This window comes from Rhinoderma darwinii, chromosome 1 (assembly GCF_050947455.1).
Source record: "Rhinoderma darwinii isolate aRhiDar2 chromosome 1, aRhiDar2.hap1, whole genome shotgun sequence".
Taxonomy (NCBI): Eukaryota; Metazoa; Chordata; class Amphibia; order Anura; family Rhinodermatidae; genus Rhinoderma; species Rhinoderma darwinii.
The window spans coordinates 624,839,535-624,863,325 of NC_134687.1; the positions used below are offsets into that span (position 1 = coordinate 624,839,535).

At 44.0% G+C, this 23,791-nt stretch overlaps 1 protein-coding gene across 1 annotated transcript in view; it reads right to left on the minus strand.

The window, feature by feature from the left end:
• The window catches only part of TTC33 (tetratricopeptide repeat domain 33), a 223,399-nt gene that overhangs the window by 182,777 nt on the left and 16,831 nt on the right, over positions 1-23,791 (minus strand). Inside the window, exon 2 of the mRNA XM_075847598.1 lies at positions 19,270-19,498. Coding sequence (XP_075703713.1) covers positions 19,270-19,490 — 221 coding nt within the window. The 5' untranslated portion in view covers positions 19,491-19,498. The remainder of the gene's footprint in view (positions 1-19,269; positions 19,499-23,791) is intronic.

Sequence of the window (23,791 nt, forward strand, 5' to 3'; positions counted from 1 at the left end):
GAAAGTGAAACTGAAACCACAGCTTCCGTTTCCGTCGCCATTGATATCAATGGTGACGGAAACATTGCCAATGTTCCGGCAGGTTTCCGTTTTTCCGACGGAATCAATAGCGCAGTCGACTCCGCTATTGATTCCGTCGTTAAAACGAAAACCTGCCAGAATGGTGACGAACAGAAACCATTAGCAATGTTTCCGTCACCATTGATATCAATGGTGATGAAAACGGAAGCTGTGGTTTCAGTTTCACTTTCCGTTGCGGGGTTCACCCGACAGAAACCTCAGACGGAACCCCGGAACGGAAAGCCAATGCTGATGTGAACAGGCCCTTCTACTGCAGATTACTGACACTACATTGCATAAGTAATCCACTGTATGGGTAAATACAATTGCTTTATGGTTAGTGCTATGTTTGCATCAGCACTGGTCTTTGTTCTTTTGACTTTCCTTTGCTTTTTGACAGCAGGAATAACATTTTCTGCCATGCTGGGCTAGTTTTAAGGGGTGGCAAACTGGTCATCTGCCCAAGATCCCCATTTACTTGGGTGAGCCCAGGGACTAGAAGTCCCAGAGCAACCTAAGAGGGGAGTGGAAAAACATTCCACTCCATGGTCAGTTCTAGAGTTAATTTTCTGCTTGACAATAGATGGAACTGCACAACTGCACTATCCTTATTGCCCCCTGCTCTGCACAGATCTGTATGGTCAGTACCGGGCTGAAAGACAAAACTAAACAATTAGCTTAAGACAGGCTGACCTCATCCTATTACAGCAGAACTTCACTAGAGATGAGAAACAAGTAACCCCTTCACTGCCCTAGACCACCAGGGATGTTACAAATAACCCCTTCACTGCCCTAGACCACCAGGGATGTTACAAATAACCCCTTCAATGCCTTAGACCATCAGGGACTTTTTAATTACCCATTCAATGACCTAAACCACCAGGGACTTTACCAATAACCCCTTCAATACCCTAAGATCACCTTGGAGTTTACCAATAACCCCTTTAATGTCCTGGACAACCAAAGACTTTACGAATAACCCTTTGAATGCCCTAGACCACCAGGGACTTTAATATTATCCCGGTCACTATTAAGGCATTGAATCGAAGCATTATTTGGATACTGAATGGCAGTTTTTATAGCATTGAATAGCAAGATGGTATGGAAAATATACAATAATGTGAGCACTATATGGCAGCATTATTTGGATACTGTATAGAGGTACTATTTTGTCACTGTATGTGTAATGTCTGCCATCTACTCCCGCCACCGTATACTGGCTCTGGACATTTTCTGGCTCCAGGTTGGCGCCGCGTCTCTCCTACACTCTGCTTTGCTTGCGGCCTCTCACACTGCTGGCGCTTACCTACTGGCTCCATTACTGCTTCTACAAGTAATTTCTTATCTATTCAAATATACGGTTATTGACCCTGCCTGAACTTTACCATCCATGTCTGCCGCCTGTCCTGAGCCTTAGCCTGTTCGTCCTGATGACAGTCTGCCGCCTGCCCTGATCTCTGGCTCCGATAATCTTGAGTGAAGCTCGGCCGCCTGCCCTGATCTCTGGCTCCGATAATCTTGAGCGAAGCTCGGCCGTCTGCCCTGATCTCTGGCTCCGATAATCTTGAGTGAAGCTCTGTCGCCTGCCCTGATCTCTGGCTCCGATAATCTTGAGTAAAGCTCTGCCGCCTGCCCTGATCTCTGGCTCCGATAACCTTGAGTGAAGCTCTGCCGCCTTGTCCTGATCTCTGGCTCCGATAATCTTGAGTGAAGCTCGGCCGTCTGCCCTGATCTCTGGCTCCGATAATCTTGAGTGAAGCTCTGCCGCCTGCCCTGATCTCTGGCTCCGATAATCTTGAGTGAAGCTCGGCCGCCTGCCCTGATCTCTGGAACGATAATCTTGAGTGAAGCTCGGCCGCCTGCCCTGATCTCTGGCTCCGATAATCTTGAGTGAAGCTCTGCCGCCTGCCCTGATCTCTGGCTCCGATAATCTTGAGTGAAGCTCTGCCGCCTGCCCTGATCTCTGGCTCCGATAATCTTGAGTGAAGCTCGGCCGCCTGCCCTGATCTCTGGAACGATAATCTTGAGTGAAGCTCGGCCGCCTGCCCTGATCTCTGGCTCCGATAATCTTGAGTGAAGCTCTGCCGCCTGCCCTGATCTCTGGCACCGATAATCTTGAGTGAAGCTCTGCCGCCTTGTCCTGATCACTGGCTCTGATAAGTGAGAATGAACGTCTGCTGCCTGCGGTGACCTTGAGTGAAGCCTGCCGCCTTGTCCTGATCTCTGGCTCCGATAATCTTGAGTGAAGCTCGGCCGCCTGCCCTGATCTCTGGCTCCGATAATCTTGAGTGAAGCTCTGCCGCCTTGTCCTGATGACTGGCTCTGATAAGTGAGAATGAAAGTTTGCTGCCTGCGGTGACCTACGCTACAGTTCTGACATTGCGTATAGTCCGACGTCTGTACCATGCCTGTTTACGTCGGACGTTGCCAACAGAGATAACTTTGGGAGTAGCGACCTGGGGATCCTAGCAGCCAAGTCCACATCTCCGTATAGAGGCTAACGGGTGAAAACCTGGTTATCTCTTAGACTTCGCTCCCCAAATAAGCCCTATGCCAAGTCTGTTGGCAACACAGTGGGTTCACACCGTCCCCTGTAGGCCCTTTGACAGTAATAACTTCTACGAACCCTGTGACAGCATGGCGGTTTTATCTGGGAACTGAATGGCTGTATTGTGTAGGTACTTTGTGGAAGTATTACTGGCATTGTATGGGTATTGTATACAGTATAAATATATTTTTCTATACAACTGGTCCTGCTACAGCGTTATTCTAACCATGAAAAACCAAAAAACACAGAAATGTAATAAATGCCATAGTAAGTCAATGGGATCCCTCATGATTCATTAGGATCCATTGTGTGGTAAAATTCTTGAAATCCAGCATTTGAGAATACAAAAAAATCTAAAGTTCAGTCCAGATACCAGGTTAAAGGCATTTTACTGTTTTCTTTTTAGTTAAGTGCACATTTATCTAACCGCAGCCTCATAACGACTCGTAAGAAGCTGCGACCTCTTCACAAGTGCCTCTATGTACAATGCAAACCGCACTAAACAAATAAACGTGAAAAACTACTGGTCCCATATCGGAGCCTGGCAACTCCCATCTATGAAACAGCAGCAAGCCACACACTGCAAGGAACTGCAGAGAAGTAATAAAGCGCTGACTTCCCCCTACCCTACATATGACCAAGCCAGACAGAAAAGTCTGTACCTGCGCCATAAATCTTACAATCTAAGGTATGGAGCCATAAAATGAGCAACAAAAAGGGTGCGGCGTAAAAAAAAAAATAAAAAATGAAAATGGAAAGTTAAGCTGCCCATATAGACTACCGGTTGTATATCAAATTGTTTACGTGCGTGACAACCCCCAAAAACAACCTCTTCATAAAATAGGTCCAGAAAAAAAAAGGTAAGGACATTTCACACATGCAGCCAAAATTGTTTTTATTGCTCCGATGCATCCAAAATAAAAATAAAAACGAAGCACTTTTACAAATCGTCTTGATTAAAAATAACCTAACATTTTGTGCATGCAGTTCCTACAGAGAGACCTGTGTCTCCATGGTAACAGACTACAAACAAACCCTGTGTAGTCTGATTCTGTGGTTATACTCCATTACATCAGTCCACTACTTCTTATTAACATAAATTTGGTAGGTTAGCAAGTAGATGGAAGGCAATATGACTGCAGGATCAGACTACACATGGGTTGTTTGTAGTCTGTTACCATGGAGACACATAGGTATGCATACGAGCTGCAGACACAAAACGGGAAGAGATTTTTAATCAAGACCATTAGCTAGGGAATAGCTGAACAATTGGTGGTGCGTGTAATATTTACCTAGTATGAAATGAAAGAGGCAAAACACACCCGAATGGTGTCATTTTGTATCATAGTGACATCACAAGTGGCATGCAGCTCTTTTTTTACAGGGCGTTTTTTTACGCGCCGTTTTTACAAACGTCCCGTGGGAACGAATTGTAGTTTTTCCTATTGAAATTAATGGGCAGATGTTTGGAGGCGTTCAGCCTCCGTATTTTTAGCTGTTTTTGGAGGTGTTTACGGCCTGAAAAACGGCTGAAAGTAGGCCATGTGAACATACCCTAAGGCTATGTTCACACAGAGTTTTTTGCAGGCGGAAATTCTGCCTCAAAATTCCATTTGGAAGTTTGAAGCAGATTTTCCTCTCCCTGCACGCCGATTTTCGCGGCGCTTTTCGCCTGCGGCCATTGAGCGCCGCGGGCATAAAACGCAGCGAAATACGCTTTCTCTGCCTCCCATTGATGTCAATGGGAGGTCAGAGGCGTAAACGCCCGAAGATAGGGAATAAGACGCCTCCGCCTCCCATTGAAATCAATGGGAGGTATTTTCAGGCCGTTTTTGACGAGTTTTGCAGCGCGGTTTCCGCGTCAAAAGACTCTGTGTGAACATAGCCTAAAGGTAAAGCGGACCATACATAGGTCAAGCTTTGCGCTCAAACTGACGATCTGCAAAGCATAGGGCGATCGAAGGGGAGATCTTATTGTCCAATACTCCACATAACACCATTTGACAGGTTGATAAATCTCTTGTGTGGGACAATCACCATTATGTCTCCAACAAGAGTTGTTACCCAGCTTTCCCAGACGCCTGAATGCCAAATCTGCAGACTTACAAAACAACACGGGTGTGGGCGTTACATAACTGGGCAGGTTTTCCGTATGTGACTTTAGTGACAATCGCTCAGCTCTGCTACATCTGCACTAATGCCAAGATTTACTCTGTTGTTGGACGCGATCTCATAATAGAACAGAATATATTCAGGAGCAGCACTCACAGATGCCGAGTCCATTTAGTTATTTTTGAGAATTTTGTAATTCTTCCAATTAGCAACCTGAGACGTGACACGGAGAATGTGTGGAAAAACTGTGAAGCAGCTCATTTACGGGAGCGTGCAAACTGGGCACACAAATTCGATTTTTCACATTGGCAAATCTAATTACGCTGCCCGCATCATTACCAGATCTGGACAATGCATCATCGTGGGTCGTCACGGGCCGGGGCTCGAAAGAAACAAAAGTGGTTCAAATGTAGCAGAGCCAAAAGGGACATTGCAAAAATAAAATGATCATTTACGTTATGGAAATGCTCTATATTTGCTTTATAAATAGACCGACTGCCACCTTGGTGGTCACCCAGCTTTCCCCGGAACAGATATAAGAGCATAATCTGTTTTCTCCCAACATGCCCGATCCTTCTTACCCCTGGTTGGGACCCCCCCCCATGCACTTTTGCATAGCCAACATGTCCCACCAAAATCTGGGATTTGGCAGACTGCGCACGGGCACCAGTTATAGGGCATTTCCCAACTATTTACAATACTGGTGCCCTCTTATGAGGCAGATGGACCATTGACTCCGGCACCAAAGGATAATGGGAGTCGTAGTTTCATATCACTATTAGGACACTAGTTGGAGACCACTGCTCTAGAGTTCAGCCATTGAAGTAATATCCATCGGTCATCTCGTCCCAATTCTATCCCCTCGGCTGTTTCTGTAACTCCCATTGATCTGTATGGAGCGACAGAGCACACGCCACCGCTCCATACAGACTCCTCCTCGCCATGGTCGTGCGGGTGTTAAGGAACGGAGGACTCAGGACCCCCATACTAGTGATCGGTGGGGCCTCCAGGGATCAAACATTTATCACCTATCCTGTGTAGGCAAAACCCTTAGTTTTTGACCCTCCAAAAATAAAAAATAAAGTCCTTTAATATTCTATTCATCTTTCCTGGTTATATCTGTTTCTAGGAAAGCTTGGTGACAACCAATGAGGCTGCTATTACATCTCCGACACCAGCTGACAACCAGTTTTCCTACATTCCCGGATTGCGAATCTGCAGCACTAAAAGCCAAATCACTGCATAACCAGGGAGATAAGCGGTTCAAGAATCCGGGAATTAGTCGTTTAGGTTTGATGGCAAACTTGCACAGAGGAGCAACAGTGACACCTTCAGGTCATCAGGAGTCCTGCACATGTAAAATAGCTGGTGCCTTAACCATCTAGAGTAAATATAATTATTGCTCATATGTTTAAAAGTATTGCTCCAGTCCATACAAGCACTATATGCGACCAGGGCAGTCGTGTCATTGTAGGGGGTGCACCCGGGCCCTGGTGCCCGAAAGGGACCAAAATGTCTCACTGCCACATATGACACCAGTATTATACATGGCACATGGTAGGTGAGGGCAGTTACAGATTTAGCATTAGGGCCCAGTCGTTTCCAGTTACGTCTCTTCGATAGTAAACTGTACAACTTAAAGGGGTTGTACAAGATTAGAAAAACATAGCGGCTTTCATCCAGAGACAGCGCCACATGTGTGCATGGGTTGTGTTTGGCTTTGCAGCTCAGCTCCATAAAAGTGACTAGGACTGCGCTGCAATACCACATACAACCTGAGAACAGGTGTGGCGCTGTTTTTTTTTTTTTGTCTTTTTTGTTGTTTTTTTTAAAGGAAAGCAGCCATGTTTTTCTAATTAGACACAGTTGCTTCAGGCCCATGAATATAGTTATGACAGGAACAATGTTGAGGATGCCCACAAAATACTGGAACTTTAAAAAAGAAAATTTCAACTGTACCACCTCCCTAATTGAAAAATTGAGGCAGTAATTCTTCCTAGTGGTCGGAACTCTATTTTTCTAAGACAGAGCACCAAATTCTCTGCATAGACATAGATTTAAATGACAATATTATGTCCGCCTGCAGTCACCCCTAGTGGTCTCGGCAGTATATTACAGCTGAAACCTCGCTGTAACAGCTGGGATCGGAGATAACTCGCCATTTAACTACGAAGTTGGCGCAGTAAATAGCAACCGCAGCATCCAAGTCGTTAGACACATCATCTTCAGCAAAGGTCAAGGAAGAGCAACTGAAGAATCATATAGTGTCGACCTCTGTAAAATGATCCTCCGAAAAAAAAAAAAAAAAAAAGTATGAAAAAGTAATTGGAGTGTCATCAAAAAGGCAAAAACGGGATAGCGTTTATAGCAGCGCCGTGAACCGACGGCAAAAATCAGCTGGCGTTTTACACGGAACTGAATTGGAGACCGCAGCACAAATGCCTGTACAGGGCTTTAGAATTCACAAAGTCTTGTTGCCAGAAAATAATGAAAGTCATCCCATAAGGATGGAACAGCCCCACAGAAGAGATTTATGAGCTGAAGAGCTGACACTTACACCGGCGGCTCAAGTGTTCCTACAATTCTGCAGCGCTCGTGAGATCCTTTTACAGCCGGGATGTTCTCATTGAGAATACTGATGAGCTCCATGTGAAGAGTTAGGGTATGTGCACACACACTAATTACGTCCGTAATTGACGGACGTATTTCGGCCGCAAGTCCAGGACCGAACACAGTGCAGGGAGCCGGGCTCCTAGCATCATAGTTATGTACGACGCTAGGAGTCCCTGCCTCTCTGCAGGACAACTGTCCCGTACTGTAATCATGTTTTCAGTACGGGACAGCAGTTCCACGGAGAGGCAGGGACTCCTAGCATCGTACATAAGTATGATGCTAGGAGCCCGGCTCCCTGCACTGTGTTCGGTCCGGGACTTGCGGCCGAAATACGTCCGTCAATTACGGACGTAATTAGTGTGTGTGCACATACCCTTAGTCAAAAGCATTAATCGGGGCCAAATCTTCTTTTTTTATGTCAATTACCAAACTTCTGCAATAAGAACGCTTCATATAAAGAGGAAAGGAAAACGAGAGAAAGTTTTGGGAAAGCTGAATGTGAGATGGTCCTTGTGGTGTCTGGTCCAAAATAAAACTCCCACACGATGATCCAAAAACTCTGCATCAAAAATGTACAAGTCATAATATCTTCTGTTCGAGAAATTATATATATATATAACATTGATGATCTGGTTACAATGGCATCTGACAGGGGGTGGGAGACATCAGGCAGCAAGTCAACAGTCGTCAGTTCCTGAAGTTGATGTCGGAAGCAGAAAAATGGGCACGTGTAAGAATCTGAGCGACTGTGACAAGGGCTAAATTATGATGAGAGACGACTGGGTCAGAGCATCTCCAAAACAGCCGGTCTTGTGGGGTGTTCCCGGTATACAGTGGTTAGCACCTACCAAAAGTGGTCCAAGGAAGGACAACCGGTGATTGAAGACAGGGTCATGGGCACCAAAGGCTCAATGATGCAGCTGGGCAGTGAAGGCTAGCCCATCTGGTCCGATCCCACAGAAGAGATACTGTACCACAAAGTGATGAAAAATATACTGCTGGCTGTGATAGGAGGATGTCAGGACACGCAGAGAATTGCAGCTTGCTATATGGGGCTGCATAGCCGTAGACTGGTAAGAGTGCCCATGTTGATCCCTGTCCACCACCGAAAACGCCTACAATGGGCACCGGAACACCAGAACTGGACCATGGAGCAATAGAAGAAGGTGGCCTGGTCTGATGAATCACGTTTTCTTTACATCATGTGGACGGCCGGGTGCGTGTGCGTCACTTACCTGGGGAAGAGATGGCACCAGGATGGATTATGGGAAGAAGACAAGCCGGCGGAGGCAGAGTGATACTCTGGGCAATGTTCTGCTGGTAAACCTTGTGTCCTGCCGTTCATGTGGATGTGACACGTACCACCTACCTAAACATTGCTGGAGGAAAGTACCCCCGTTCATGGCAGCTGTATCCCCTAATGGCAGTGCCCTCTTAGAAGGAGAATGCCCCCGCTACACCACAAACATGAGGGACATGACAAAGAGTTCAAGGTGTTGACTTGGTCTCCAAATTCCACAGATGGAAAAACAAAGCCGATCCATGGAGGTCGCACCTCACAAGTTACAGGTCGTAAAGGATCTGCTGCTAACATCTTGGTGCCAAATACCACAGGACCTTGGGAGGTCTTCTGGACTCCATGCCTCGACAGGTCACAGCTGTTTTGGTGGCACGAGGACGACCTACACAATATTAGGCGGGGACCGGTTGTTTCTTTTTGGATTGGGAATGTGAACCTATTACTCTATATTCACATTTCGAGCCTGGCTTTAAGATCTGCTCTCGGGAACTGAACAGATTATTACACTTCAATAAATGTTATTTATAGTGTTCCAGAGAACGCCTGTAAGTCCAGGTTCATAGTAAGAACGCTTTTCTCAATTCAAATTTAATACATTTCCCAAACTTGCCGACGTTTAAATCCCAAATCTGAATCCTTGCTCCGTTCCGTCCAGGAAAACTCCTCAAATTGCCTGGAAGCGCCCCATTTTACTGCAATTTAGGACAATCCCACAAAATCGGGACAGTTGACTGTTTTTCTTTTGTTGCCATTTGAAAATGAGAGGTTTTTTTTCATCTAAATTTATTTTTAGAAAAATCTGATTAACAACACAGGCAAAGATGGGAAATTTCAGAACTTTACTGCGTTTCCCCTTCTTTCACATCAGAACAGTGCTAATCCAGCTTGGGTCATTTGAGAAAGACTGGTTGCTATGGTGTGTATGCATAGCAACTACAACCTTCTATAAGGGGTTATCAAGTATTCAGATCACGGCCAAACAACCTCTTAACAGAGCAGGAAAGGAGCAACCTTGGCTTATTAAAGCCCAGACTTATTCGTTCTCTCTCTTTCTTACTGCCATATTAGTCCATTTTTTTGTAAATCTAGACAGGTTTTATATCTAACTCTACTCTTGAAAAATCTGATCAATAATGCAGGCGTGAGGACTGGCATGGCATGACTGCGCCAAAACTTATTTTCTCCTTCTCTGATCTCAACACAGTGGTAATCCAGCTTAAAGCTGAACAGCTATGTCATTTGAGACGGACTGGTTACTAGGTTTATAGGAGGTTGTCAGGTAAAACATCCCTAGCAACCAGTCTGTCTTGGATTTCTCAGAATTGTCACTGAGTTAAAGGGGTTTTCCCACAAAACACAGGATAGGGGATACATGTATGATCGCTGGGGGTACGGAGATAGCAGTCCCGGTAGTCCCATAGAAATGGATGGAGCGCTGGCCGAGCATGGAGTACTTCAGGGGACTTTTGGTCCACTGTTCTCATCGCTGGCGATCCCTCAGATAGGGGATACATGTGTATGTGGGCATTAAGGGCAGAGAACGGGCAGGGTACACTAAAATTTGACTGGTAGTAAAAATCCTTATTCCCGTGCTGCAAAAACAAAACACAAGTGTACAAAGATTTTAGAAAAATGCTGCGGATATTACGAATCGGTTACAAATTCCCTGTGGAAATGCAGCAGAATTTACCCATTGCATGAGAATAGGCAGAATCTGCCGCAGAATCCCCATGCTAATACCTAGGTATTCCCACGCAGATTTGGGTTATTTTGCCCGCTATGAGCAGCCGTAAGTTTGCACCATAATTTGGGCCATCTCATCTAGGCCAGTGTTTTAGAAATTTTTAAAATTGGGCGAGCGAGGAGAAAACCTGCAAATTTTACAGCTATAATGTTGTACATCAACATTGAGATTTCAGGGGCAAATTTTAGGCCAAAACCTGACGTAAATCGCTTAATACACGTGTGCCCATATGTGTTACGTCAACCACAGGATTAGGCACAAAATATACAGCTCTCAGATTGAAGAGTAAAGTCCTATTGCAGTAGTAATCAGATTTTTTGAAAGAAAAAATAGAACAAAAATGAATTTAACCGGTAGGTTCCAAGTTTAGGAACTGAGGATTTTGTGGTTTGGTCAATGACCAAGCAAATCTGCTCCAAGACGGGGAAAAATAATATATCTTTTTATCACTGGTGCCGGAACGTTTTGCCAGATGAAACCTCAGTCGAAGTTGGCCGAACAGTGTAGACGACGCGTTTGTTTTCTTCATGTTTTCACTTAATTTTATTGCTAAATACGATGAGACGTTGTACAAGCAGCGGCAAGACATTTCCGATGATAGATCAGCGGACCCTGGTGTCAGCAGCCATTAATTATGTGACCCCTGAACATTACCACAACTTTGGGGGAAGTTTAGGTCAACCCTGGACCAAGGAGTTGGGTTGTCCTCTGTCAAATTGTAAAAAAACTGCTTTTTGGGCGACAACCAATATGGTCGCCATTACAGCTGTCATTGTGGTTGTCAGCCAACTGTCCCAGAATAACGATAGATTTGTGGTAAAGGAAATGTTGGGTGATAACCCACATGGGAGCTATAATAGCAACTCGAATATTTTTTTTCAAGGGGAATGTCTCATGTCTGTAATAAGATGTCAATCTGTAGAAGAGAAATAATGTGTTTGTTCTGTTTATAACGTTTTGTAGGTACAGTATATATTTTTTATTTTTAAAACTTTTCCTGGGGACAGCCATATTGGAGACACACCTTTCCTGTATTGCTTTATGGCAAATAAAGTAAATGGGGGTCAATTGCCAATGAAATGTAATAGATTATTACAGTCTTGAGGAAAAGATGGAGTATAGTCCTCTCCATCAGAGACCATAGACCATTATCTTTGTGTGTGGTGTTACTCTCCTGCCTTATCTAAGCCTCGAGCTGTACACCTGATCATGAGTCACAACCTGTATTATATTCCAGAGCTGCACTCACTATTCTGCTGGTGAAGTCACTGTGTACATACATTACTCTGTACTGATCCTGAGTTACATACTTTATTATACTCCAGAGCTGCAATCACTATTCTGCTGGTGAAGTCACTGTTTAGATACACCTGCAGAATAGTGAGTGCTGATCTGGAGTATAATACAGACTGTAACTCAGGATCAGTTCAAAAATAGTAATGTCATGGATGTACACAGTGACTCTACCAGCAGAATAGTGAGTGCAGCTCTGGAGTATAATACAGGATGTAACGCAGGATCAGTACAGGATAAGTAATGTAATAAATAAATATAAAATGTTATAGAAAGACCTAGATAAGCTGGCAGCATGGGCAAAAACATGGCAGATAAAATGTAATGTTTATAAATATAAAGTAATGCACTTAGGATGCAATAATAGTATTAATTCATATACAATGAATAGTGAGTGCAGCTCTGGAGTATAATACAGGATGAAACTCAGGATCGGTACAGGATAAGTAATGTATGTACACAGTGACTCCACCAGCAGAATAGTGAGTACAGCTCTGGAGTAAAATACAGGATGTAACTCAGGATCAGTACAGGATAAGTAATGTAATATATGTACACAGTGACTCCACCCGTAGAATAGGGAGTTCAGCTCTGGAGTATAATACAGGATGTAACTCAGGATCAGTACAAGTTAAGTAATGTAATATATGTACATAGTGATTAGATTTTGTGGATCTGTATATAAACTGTAAAATTGTGTCCAAGGATGGACAGGCACTTTAAAAGCACTATTCATCTTTTCCTTATAATACCAGTGCTAAATACTCCGTTCTGTGCTGCAGCCCTTTTCATTCCGATGATGGGTGGGGTGCCGGGAGTCAGACCCCTGCCGATCAAATATTGGCGGCCTAAGCTGAGGATAGGCCATTAATATTTGAGTCCCAGAAAACCCCTTTAACTTGACAGGAGGCCTATTTCTTTTTTTCATTATTTTAGGGGAAATACTCTGTAATTCTATGTCACAGTCATTGCAGGGATACTGCTGGTTACCGAGTCACTGGGACCTCAGATCTGCCGGTATTAATCCCTTCCCGACATTGCTCTATATATACGGCGCAAGTCGGATGGGGGAGTATGGAGCGTGTCAGTTGTATCTTACAGCCGCCACTTTAGTGTAATGAGCCGTTAGAATGAGGGGGCGGCCCCCTCTGACGTGCCATCGCCCTCGGGTCTGCCATCTTTGTACACCCATTAAACCCTGCCAGAGGAAGGACTTAATAGGTGCCAGTGAGATTCACGATATATACTGAAATACATTAGGCTTGCAGTATATTGTATAAGCAATCCAACAAGCGCTGGTTCAAGTCCCCTAGGGGAACTGGTAAAAAAATATGTTAAAAACAAGTAAATAAAAAAACAAAAAAAATACCTTTTCCAATTTCACCCAAAAGCTATGTAAAAAATGAACATAACTGGTATCGGCAATTCCGTAAAAGTCCGAACTATCACAATATAACATTATTTAACCCACAAGGTGAACGCCGTAAAAAAAAAAAGTCAGAACCGTTGTTATTTGGTCATCTCATCTCCCACAAAAAAATGGGATAAAATGTGTTCAACAATTCTTATGTAACTCAAAATAGTACCAATTGAAACTACAGCTCACCCCGCGAAAAATAGGCCCTCACACCGCTCAATCAACGGTTATGTCACTCAGAATGTGGCGACAAAACACAAATGTTATTTTTAACAACTAGTTTTTCCTTGTAAAAGTAGTAAAATATAAAAAACTATACATATTTGGTATCGCTGTAGTCGTATTGACCGGCAGAATAAAGTTAACATGTCGTTTTTACCACACCGTATAAACGAAAGCCCCCCCAAAAAATGGAGGAATCAATGTTTTTTTTACATTCCACCCCACAAATAATTTTTTCACGTTTCCTAGGAAATTTTATGGTATAATAAATGGTGCCGTGAAAATCTACAACTCATCCTGCAGAAATCAAGCCCTCATATGGCTTTATCGACGAAAAAAATAAAAAGGTTTTGGCTTTTGGAAGGTGCGGAGGAGAAAACAATAATGAAAATCCGAAAAATGGCTGTGGCGAGAAGGGGTTAATGGCAGGGCTATCAGACTCCCCCATCCCTTTGAGAAAAAAAATGACTGCGAAAGTAAAGACATTTTAAGTTTCTGAAACTTACTAACAATCAGTTCGGCAGCCAATTCCTACAGGAAACCAGAACAGCTTCCATACCGCCGTACGAAGATCCCAAACAAAGTCTTCTACTGCCCCCAAGTGGTTAAATGGGTAAATAACACATTCTAGCGCTTGACCTGTATACTTGTATTGTATGTCTTGTATAAAGCTACGCTCTTGACGTGTGACTCCACTAACCTCAGGCGGTTTCCTCCAATGTTCCCCTAGAAAAGTTTTTCTCAACCTTTATGAGCCTTGTACCCTCTCGTCAGAGAAACGTGAACCAAGTGTCCCCTGAGCTACGGTCCATCGAGATCTCAAGTAGATGTACTCAGCCGGCCGCACATTACATGACGATGTTGCCATTACTGCAAGTACATGTATAAATTAAAGATGACGTCAATGGTTAGGTTCACAGTTTTCCCATAAATATTACCGCCATACAATGCCTTCTTATTATCCAAAATACAGAGCACAAATAATACTCCCCCATACAGTTATTAAGGCTGCCATTCAGTGCTTATTTAATGCCAATATTCACAGTACAATTAATGCGCCTAATTAGTGGTTAATTCATGCTGCCACCCATAGGACAATTAATCCGACCACGCACAGTACAATTAATGCTGCCAACCAACCCCAGTAGAATCCATGCCGCCACTCACCCCTAGCACATTTCATGCCGCCACTCACCCCTAGCACATTTCATGCCGCCACTCACCCCTAGCACATTTCATGCCGCCGCTCACCCCTAGCACATTTCATGCCGCCGCTCACCCCTAGCACATTTCATGCCGCCGCTCACCCCTAGCACATTTCATGCCGCCGCTCACCCCTAGCACATTTCATGCCGCCGCTCACCCCTAGCACATTTCATGCCGCCGCTCACCCCTAGCACATTTCATGCCGCCGCTCACCCCTAGCACATTTCATGCCGCCACTCACCCCTAGCACATTTCATGCCGCCACTCACCAGCAGCACATTTCATGCCGCCACTCACCCCCAGCACATTTCATGCCGCCACTCACCCCCAGCACATTTCATGCCGCCACTCACCAGCAGCACATTTCATGCCGCCACTCACCAGCAGCACATTTCATGCCGCCACTCACCCCCAGCAGCACATTTCATGCCGCCACTCACCCCCAGCACATTTCATGCCGCCACTCACCCCCAGAACATTTCATGCCGCCACTCACCCCCAGAACATTTCATGCCGCCACTCACCCCCAGAACATTTCATGCCGCCACTCACCCCTGGTACATTTCATGCCACCACTCAACCCCGGTACAATTCATGTCGCAACTCATTCACAGTACATTTGATGCCGAAACTCACCCCCAGTACATTTCATGCCGCCACTCACCCGCAGTACATTTCATGGCGCCACTCACCCGCAGTACATTTCATGCCGCCACTCAACCCCAGTATATTTCATGCCGCCACTCACCCGCAGTACATTTCATGCCGCCACTCAACTCCAGTATATTTCATGCCGCCACTCACCCAAAGTCCATTTCATGCCGCCACTCACCCAAAGTCCATTTCATGCCGCCACTCACCCAAAGTCCATTTCATGCCGCCACTCACCCAAAGTCCATTTCATGCCGCCACTCACCCAAAGTCCATTTCATGCCGCCACTCACCCAAAGTCCATTTCATGCCGCCACTCACCCGCAGTGCATTTAATGCCGCCACTCACCCGCAGTGCATTTCATGCCGCCACTCACCCGCAGTGCATTTCATGCCGCCACTCACCCGCAGTACATTTCATGCCGCCACTCACCCGCAGTACATTTCATGCCGCCACTCAACCCCAGTATATTTCATGCCGCCACTCACCCGCAGTACATTTCATGCCGCCACTCAACCCCAGTACATTTCATGCCGCCACTCACCCAAAGTCCATTTCATGCCGCCACTCACCCAAAGTCCATTTCATGCCGCCACTCACCCAAAGTCCATTTCATGCCGCCACTCACCCAAAGTCCATTTCATGCCGCCGCTCACCCAAAGTCCATTTCATGCCGCCACTCACCCAAAGTCCATTTCATGCCGCCACTCACCCAAAGTCCATTTCATGCCGCCACTCACCCGCAGTGCATTTCATGCCGCCACTCACCCAAAGTCCATTTCATGCCGCCACTCACCCGCAGTGCATTTCATGCCGCCACTCACCCGCAGTGCATTTCATGCCACCACTCACCCGCAGTGCATTTCATGCCGCCACTCTCCCGCAGTACATTTCATGCCGCCACTCAACCCCAGTATATTTCATGCCGCCACTCACCCGCAGTACATTTCATGCCGCCACTCAACCCCAGTATATTTCATGCCGCCACTCACCCACAGTATATTTCATGCCGCCACTCACCCGCAGTACATTTCATGCCGCCACTCAACCCCAGTATATTTCATGCCGCCACTCACCCAAAGTCCATTTCATGCCGCCACTCACCCAAAGTCCATTTCATGCCGCCACTCACCCAAAGTCCATTTCATGCCACCACTCACCCAAAGTCCATTTCATGCCACCACTCACCCAAAGTCCATTTCATGCCGCCACTCACCCAAAGTCCATTTCATGCCGCCACTCACCCAAAGTCCATTTCATGCCGCCACTCACCCGCAGTGCATTTCATGCCGCCACTCACCCGCAGTACATTTCATGCCGCCACTCACCCGCAGTACATTTCATGCCGCCACTCACCCGCAGTACATTTCATGCCGCCACTCACCCGCAGTACATTTCATGCCGCCACTCACCCGCAGTACATTTCATGCCGCCACTCACCCGCAGTACATTTCATGCCGCCACTCAACCCCAGTATATTTCATGCCGCCACTCACCCAAAGTCCATTTCATGCCGCCACTCACCCAAAGTCCATTTCATGCCGCCACTCACCCTAAGTCCATTTCATGCCACCACTCACCCAAAGTCCATTTCATCCCGCCACTCACCCAAAGTCCATTTCATTCCATTTTTTTGCTTAATTTTTTTATTTTACCTGTCTAATGGAAGGGGTGGGGGGGTAGTCTGAATAGGAAGGAGCAAGGTAGGGGCCTAGCATAGGTCTCTACCTTGCTACACCCCATAGAGTGAAGTCTACGCCAGTTGACTTCCACTATAATTGACACCAGTTTTCTAGCGATAGATATAATCAATTTGTCAGACCAACTTTTCCCGAAGCCACGCCCCTTTACCCAAAGTCTCGAGGGTGGTGCAAAATGCACTGCAAATTGCTACTATTTGGCCCCTTTGCGTCTTTTCTATGCCAGAAAACCTGCGTACAATGGTTGATAAATTACCCCCTTTGAGTGAGTGCTTGTTTTTAGACCCCCCCCCCCCCCCGCCGAGTGTCACTGGACCCCACTTTTGACACATGATTAATCTCCCGACAATCAGACATTAAAATGTATATTGTAGGAATAGCCTTTTAAAGCCTTATTAAAAAAAAACTGTATTGGGGCCTATTCACAAGCAGCAGTTTTGTCACGGTTTTTGCAAAAAACCGCCACATATAAATAAGACCAAACACAGATTTTTGTGATGCATATCCAAATGTTCAGACATTCATACATCCAAATATAGAAAACCATGGAAAACACAGAGACCTAAAAAATGCAGAATTTCATTACGAATGATCACTACAGATTTCTACTCGTGATAATTACAAAGAACCATTCACACACCAACTAAATAATGTCTCAAAAGACTGAAGCCAATACAATCGATACATATTAAAGTCATTTAAAGGGACACTCACTGAACTTTCAGTCACCCTTATCTTATACACATCTATTATTTCCTGTTATCAGCCATTTAAGGCTTCGTTCACATCTGCGCTAGGGCTCCGTTCCGACGGAGCTTTCCGTTGGAACGGAGCCCTTACAGACACAAACGGAAACCATAGGTTGATTTCAATGGTGATGGATCAGGTGCCAATGGTTTCCGTTTGTTTCCGTTGTGCAAGCGTTCCGCCGTTTTGAGGGAATAGCGTAGTCAACTGCCCTATCTTCCTGTGCTGTGAAACTCCAGAGAATTTACATTCATATGTGTCAGTGATATGTGTTTCCTCATCAAAATTGTGAGAAATATATCAAGAATAGTTCTAAATGAGTCCCAGGTGATTAGCCATATTGCTCCTCCGCCTCACAATCCTGTATCTGTCTGTAAGACAACTGGCTGCAGCAGGAGCCCTCCCTCACTCTTCTGTTTGCAATAGGAGACCAGGAAGCCCGCCCCCTTTGTTAAGCCACACCCCTTCCACCATCTATCAGGAACTTGTAGAAAACACTTCAGACTGACAAATACTTTTTCTTGTTTACCTTTAGCATTTATTTCTAGGTTTAGTATTCCTTTAAAGCACAAATAAGAAAATCTAAGGACGTAGCAGTGAGATTGTTATTTAGTGTGAAAGAGACCTTATTCCTTTCGCTGCCGTGACAATTTTTGCCGTTTTTACACAAATGAAACCTGAAGTATAAATAAAAATCATTATACCCCATATATTTTCCAAATGTAAACCTTAAAACATTGTAAAAATGACACACAACACTTTACAGTCATTGGCACCTTCATGCAGTTTTGTACCAAAGTGTAACATTGTGTAAAAAAATGCATAAAAAAATCATGTTTGTGGCTAAATGTCTGACAACCGCAGAGTTACTGAAACACACAACATCTGCTACATATAAAAGTTCAAGATGTGCAGAGTTCATACATGTCACTTATTTCTATATCTATATGCACATATCTTCACCAGAACTGAAGAGAACAAAAATTTTCGTGATCCAGATGCCGGTAAACATGCGAATCATGGTAGAAAAAAAAAAGACCCCCTAAACATGACAAACAGAAAGCACATATCCTCGCTCACTGGTAAGAGGGGCAAAAATATGAAGGAAAGTTCCTGTATCTAGCTTGTACATCCCAGTTGAGGAAAGTGCTTAAAGTCATGACGAATTACATACACACTTGTGTCCAGTGAAAGCGTTAAAGGGATTGCCCCCTTTTGAAACATCCCTCCTTATTAGAAGGACCCTTGACAATAAGCATATCAAAAATTGTCCCCCTGCTGCGACCTCCAGCAATCAGCTGTAATCTGTGGGGACACCTGGCAAAAAGTGTTCAATTTCCCTAAAGCGCCACCACAGGGAAAATGAAGCATTACACATTGTCCATTCGCATCAATGTGTTGTCTGTGTAATACAGGACAGGACAGGTCCTCCAGAGAGAGAGACGCTCTTTATAACCGCTCTGCACTCTGGTCACGAGATGAGGATCCTGAACAGAGGACCCCCCTCTATTAACTCAGAATTCACTAATAGGGTGTATGACAATGGGTTTTCTAAACTGGACAATCCCTTTAATGCATGATGTTATTTATTCCATCTCTTTGAACATGGTGATGACACAAGACAAGGGATAAATGTAGATGGCCATTGCTCATACCTTCCATTGAGGGCCAATAATGCTCCTTCTTCCTTCAGTCGTTTACTTTTTGAGATATTGTCCTCGAGGAGAAGTCCTTTCTTGCGTTTAATGGAATGGAGCCAGTCCACATCATCACTCTCAACGCCAGCAGCCTCATCAGCAGACTCCTTTTCAAAGTTCTGAGAGGTCACCTTAGATACTCTCTCACCAATCTTTCTCTTCCATCCAAACGAGGCCATTTTGCTGACTATAAAAATCATCAGACAAGATAAGAAAATCCCAGACACCAGACATCAATAAAACGCCATCTTTATTTATCCATTCAAGACGAAAAATATAGAACAGTAATAATAGGTGACATTTCTGTCATACAGGAGTTAAACGGGTTGACTAGTTTACGAGATTAATTAGCAAACACCCTATTAGGGAATTCTAAGTTAAACAAGGGGGGGGTCCTTTAATCACGAGCTTCATCAATAAAACAGATCGGAAAGTGACTTCAAAGAGCGTCTCCCTCTCTGGAGGACCCAATATGTCTGTACATTACATGGACAACACATTGATTTCAGTGGCAACATTGCAATGCTTCATTTCTCCTGTGGCAGCGCTGCAGGGGAATTAAACACTTACTGCAGGGTTTCTCCATTAACCCCCTAAAGAGGCCCTGTCACCACATTATAAGTGGCCTATCTTGTACATAATGTGATCGGCGCTGTAATGTAGATTACAGCAGTGTTTTTTATTTTGAAAAACGATCATTTTTGACGGAGTTATGACCTATTTTAGCTTTATGCTAATGAGTTTCTTAATGGACAAATGGGCGTGTTTAACTTTTTGACCAAGTGGGTGTTGTACAGAGGAGTGAATGACGCTGACCAATCAGTGACCAATCAGCGCCATACACTTCTCACCATTCATTTATACAGCACATAGTAATCTTATTACATCACTATGTGCAGCCACATACACACACATTAACATTACTCAAGTGTCCTGACAATGAATAGAGATCACTACCAGCCAGGACGTTAGGTCTGTTCAGAATCCTGACACTTCTGTAGCGTCTGTGTGAGATTTACAGCAAGGCAAGCGTAGCCTCGTTTTAAATGACAGGTTACATCGTAATCTCGCGAGATTACGCATGCCTTGCTGTAAATCTCACAGAAACGCTACAGAAGTGTCAGGATTCTGAATAGACATCACGTCCTGGCTGGAGGTAATGTATATTCACTATCAGGACACTTGAGTACCGGTAACGTTATAGTGTGTTTACGTGGCTGCACATAGTGATGTAATAAGATTACAATATGCTGTGTAAATGAATGTGGAGAAGTGTATGACGCTGATTGGTCACTGATTGGTCAGCGTCATACACTTCTGTCCACAACGCCCACTTGGTCTAAAAGTAAAACACGCCCAGTTGTCCATTAAGAAAGTCATTAGCATAAAGTAAAAATCGGTCATAACTCCGTCAAAAATGATCGTTTTTCTAAATAAAAACCACTGCTGTAATGTACACTACAGCGCCGATCACATCATGTACAAGATAGGCCACTTATAATGTGGTGACAGAACCTCTTTAACCCCTTAGTGTCTAAGCCTGTTTTGGCTTTGTGGACACAGCCAATTTTTGCAAATCTAACATGTGTTACTTTATGTGGTAATAACTCCAGAATGCTTTTGCCTATCCAAGCGATTCTGAGATTGTTTTCTCGTGATATATTGTACTTTATGATACTGAAATAATTTTGTCGTTAAATTCAATATTTATTTGTAAAAAACACCAAAATTTAGAGAAAATTTGCAAAAATCTGCATTTTTCTAAATTGTAATGTATCTGCTTGTAAAACAGATTGTAATACCACACAAAATATTTACTAGTTAACATTTCCTATATGTCTACTATGTATGCATCGGTTTTTTTAACATCCTTTTATTTTTCTAGGGTGTTACAAGGCTTAGAACTTTAGCTAGAATTTGTCGCATTTTCAAGAAAATTTCAAAAGGTTATTTTTTCAGGGACCAGTTCAGTTCTCAAGTGGCTTTGAGGGCCTTATATATTAGAAAGTCCCCATAAATCACCCCATTTTAAAAACTGCACACCTCAAAGTATTCAAAACAGAATTCAGAAAGTGTTTTAACCCTTTAAGCATTTCACAGGAAATAAAGCAAAGTAGAGGTGAAATTTACAAATGTCAATTTTTTTTAATGAAATTCATTTGTAATACAGTTTTTTCTGTAACACAGAAGGTTTCACCCAAGAAACGCAACTCAATACTTATTGCCCAGATTCTGCAGTTTTTAGAAATATCCCACATGTGGCTCTAGTGCGGTAATGGACTGAAACACCGGCCTCAGAAGCAAAGGAGCACCCAGTGGATTTTGGGGCTTCTATTTTATTAGAATATATTTTAGGCACGATGTCAGGTTTGAAGAGGTCTTGTGATGCCACAACCGTGGAAACCCCCCAAAAGTGACCCCATTTTGGAAACTACACCCCTCAAAGAATTTTTCAAGAGGTATAGTTAGCATTTTTAGACCACAGGTTTTTTGCTACATTTATTGGAACTGGTCTGTGAAAATGAAAATCTACTTTTTTTCTGAAAAATGTTTTCGTTTTTACAAGGAATAAAAGAGAAAAAGCACCCCAACATTTGTAAAGCAATTTCTCCCGATTACGGCAATACCCCATATGTGGTAATAAACTGCTGTTTGGACCCACGGCAGGGCTCAGAAGGGAACGAGGGCCATTTGGATTTTGGAGCGCAGATTTTGCTGGAATGGTTTTCGGTGCCATGTCGTGTTTGCAAAGCCCTGGAGGGACCATAACAGTAGAAACTCCCCAAAAGTGACCCCATTTTGGAAACTACACCCCTCAAGGAATTTTTCTAGGGGTATAGTTAGCATTTTGACCCTACACGGTTTTTGCTGAATTTATGGGAATTATGGCGTAAAATTGAAAATCTAAATTTTTTCTAATAAAATGTCGTTTTAGCTCAGATTTTTTCATTTTTACGATAGATAAAGGAGAAAAAACACCCCAATATTTGTAAAGCAAACTCTTCTGAGCACATCAATACCCCATATGTGGTAATAAACTGCTGTTTGGACACATGGCGGAAGTTAGAAAGGACGGAGCGCCATTTGACTTTTGGAGCTCAAGTTTTGCTGGAATGGTTTGCGGCCCCATGTCACATTTGCAAAGCCACTGAGGCGCCAAAATAGTACAAACCCGGCAAAAGTGACCCCATTTGGGAAACTATACCCCTTGTGGAATTTATCTAGCGGTATAGTGAGCATTTTGACCCCACAGTTTTTTTGCTGAATTATTGGGATTATGCAGTGAAAATGAAAATCTACATTCTTTCCACTAAAATGTTGAATTTTTTTCATTTTCACAAGGAATAAAGGAGAAAAAGCGCCCCCAAATTGTAAACCAATTTCTCCCGAGTACGGCAATACCCCATATGTGGTCAGAAACTGCTGTTTGGATACACCACAGGGCTCAGAATGGCAGGAGTGCTACTTGTCATGTAGATTTTGGTTGATTGTTTTTTGGGCGCCATGTCGCATTTGCAGAGCCCCTGAGGTACCCGTACAGTAGAAACCCCTGAGAAGTGACTCCATTTTGGAAACTATACCCCTCAGGGTAATCATCTAGGGGTGTACTGAGCATTTTGATCCCACAGGTGTTTCATAGATTGTATTAGAATGAGGCAGTGAAAATGTAAAATTTTTTTTTTTTCCAAAAAATATGTAGTTTTGCAGCCTATTTTTTTTTCCACAAGGGGTAATAGGAGAAAAAACAACACATAATTTGTTACCCAATTTCTCCCGAGTACGGCAATACTCCATGCGTGGCCCTAAACTGCTGTTTGGGCACATGGCAGAGCTCAAAATTGAAGGAGTGCCATGTGGCTTTTAGAGCACAGATTTTGCTGGACTGGTGTAGGGGCGCCATGTCGCATTTGCAGAGCTCTCTTAGGTACCAGAGTAGAGTGTAAAACCATGAGAAGTGACCCCATTTTGTAAACTACACCCCTCAAGGCATTTATCATTTGCCTGGACATATGACAGGGCTTAGGAGTGAAAGGCGCATGTGAGACCTATTTTGGTGATTTTCGCAGCATTAGCCCACAATGGCAGGGCTCTGGGGTCAAATAGTAAAACAAACCCCCAAGTAGTGACCCCGATTTTGGAAACTGCACCCCTGAAGGCATTTTGACCACACAGGTTTTTTTTTTCTATAATAAATGAATGCTCAGTGGATGGTGCAAAGTGAAAATTGCAAATTTTCACAGGTATATGCCATTTTAGTGCACAATATTTTGTGCCCAGTTTGTGCCACTGAAGACAAATACCTCAAACTGTTAAGCGGGCTCTCCCGGGTATGGCGATGCCATATATGTGGAAATAAACTGCCCGTTGGGCACGCTGCAGGGCTCAGAAGGGAGGGAGCGCCATTTGGCTTTTGGAGCGCAGATTTTGCTTAGTGGTAGTTCTGTTTGGGGTTTTGCTGGTATTTCAGTTATGATGTGGG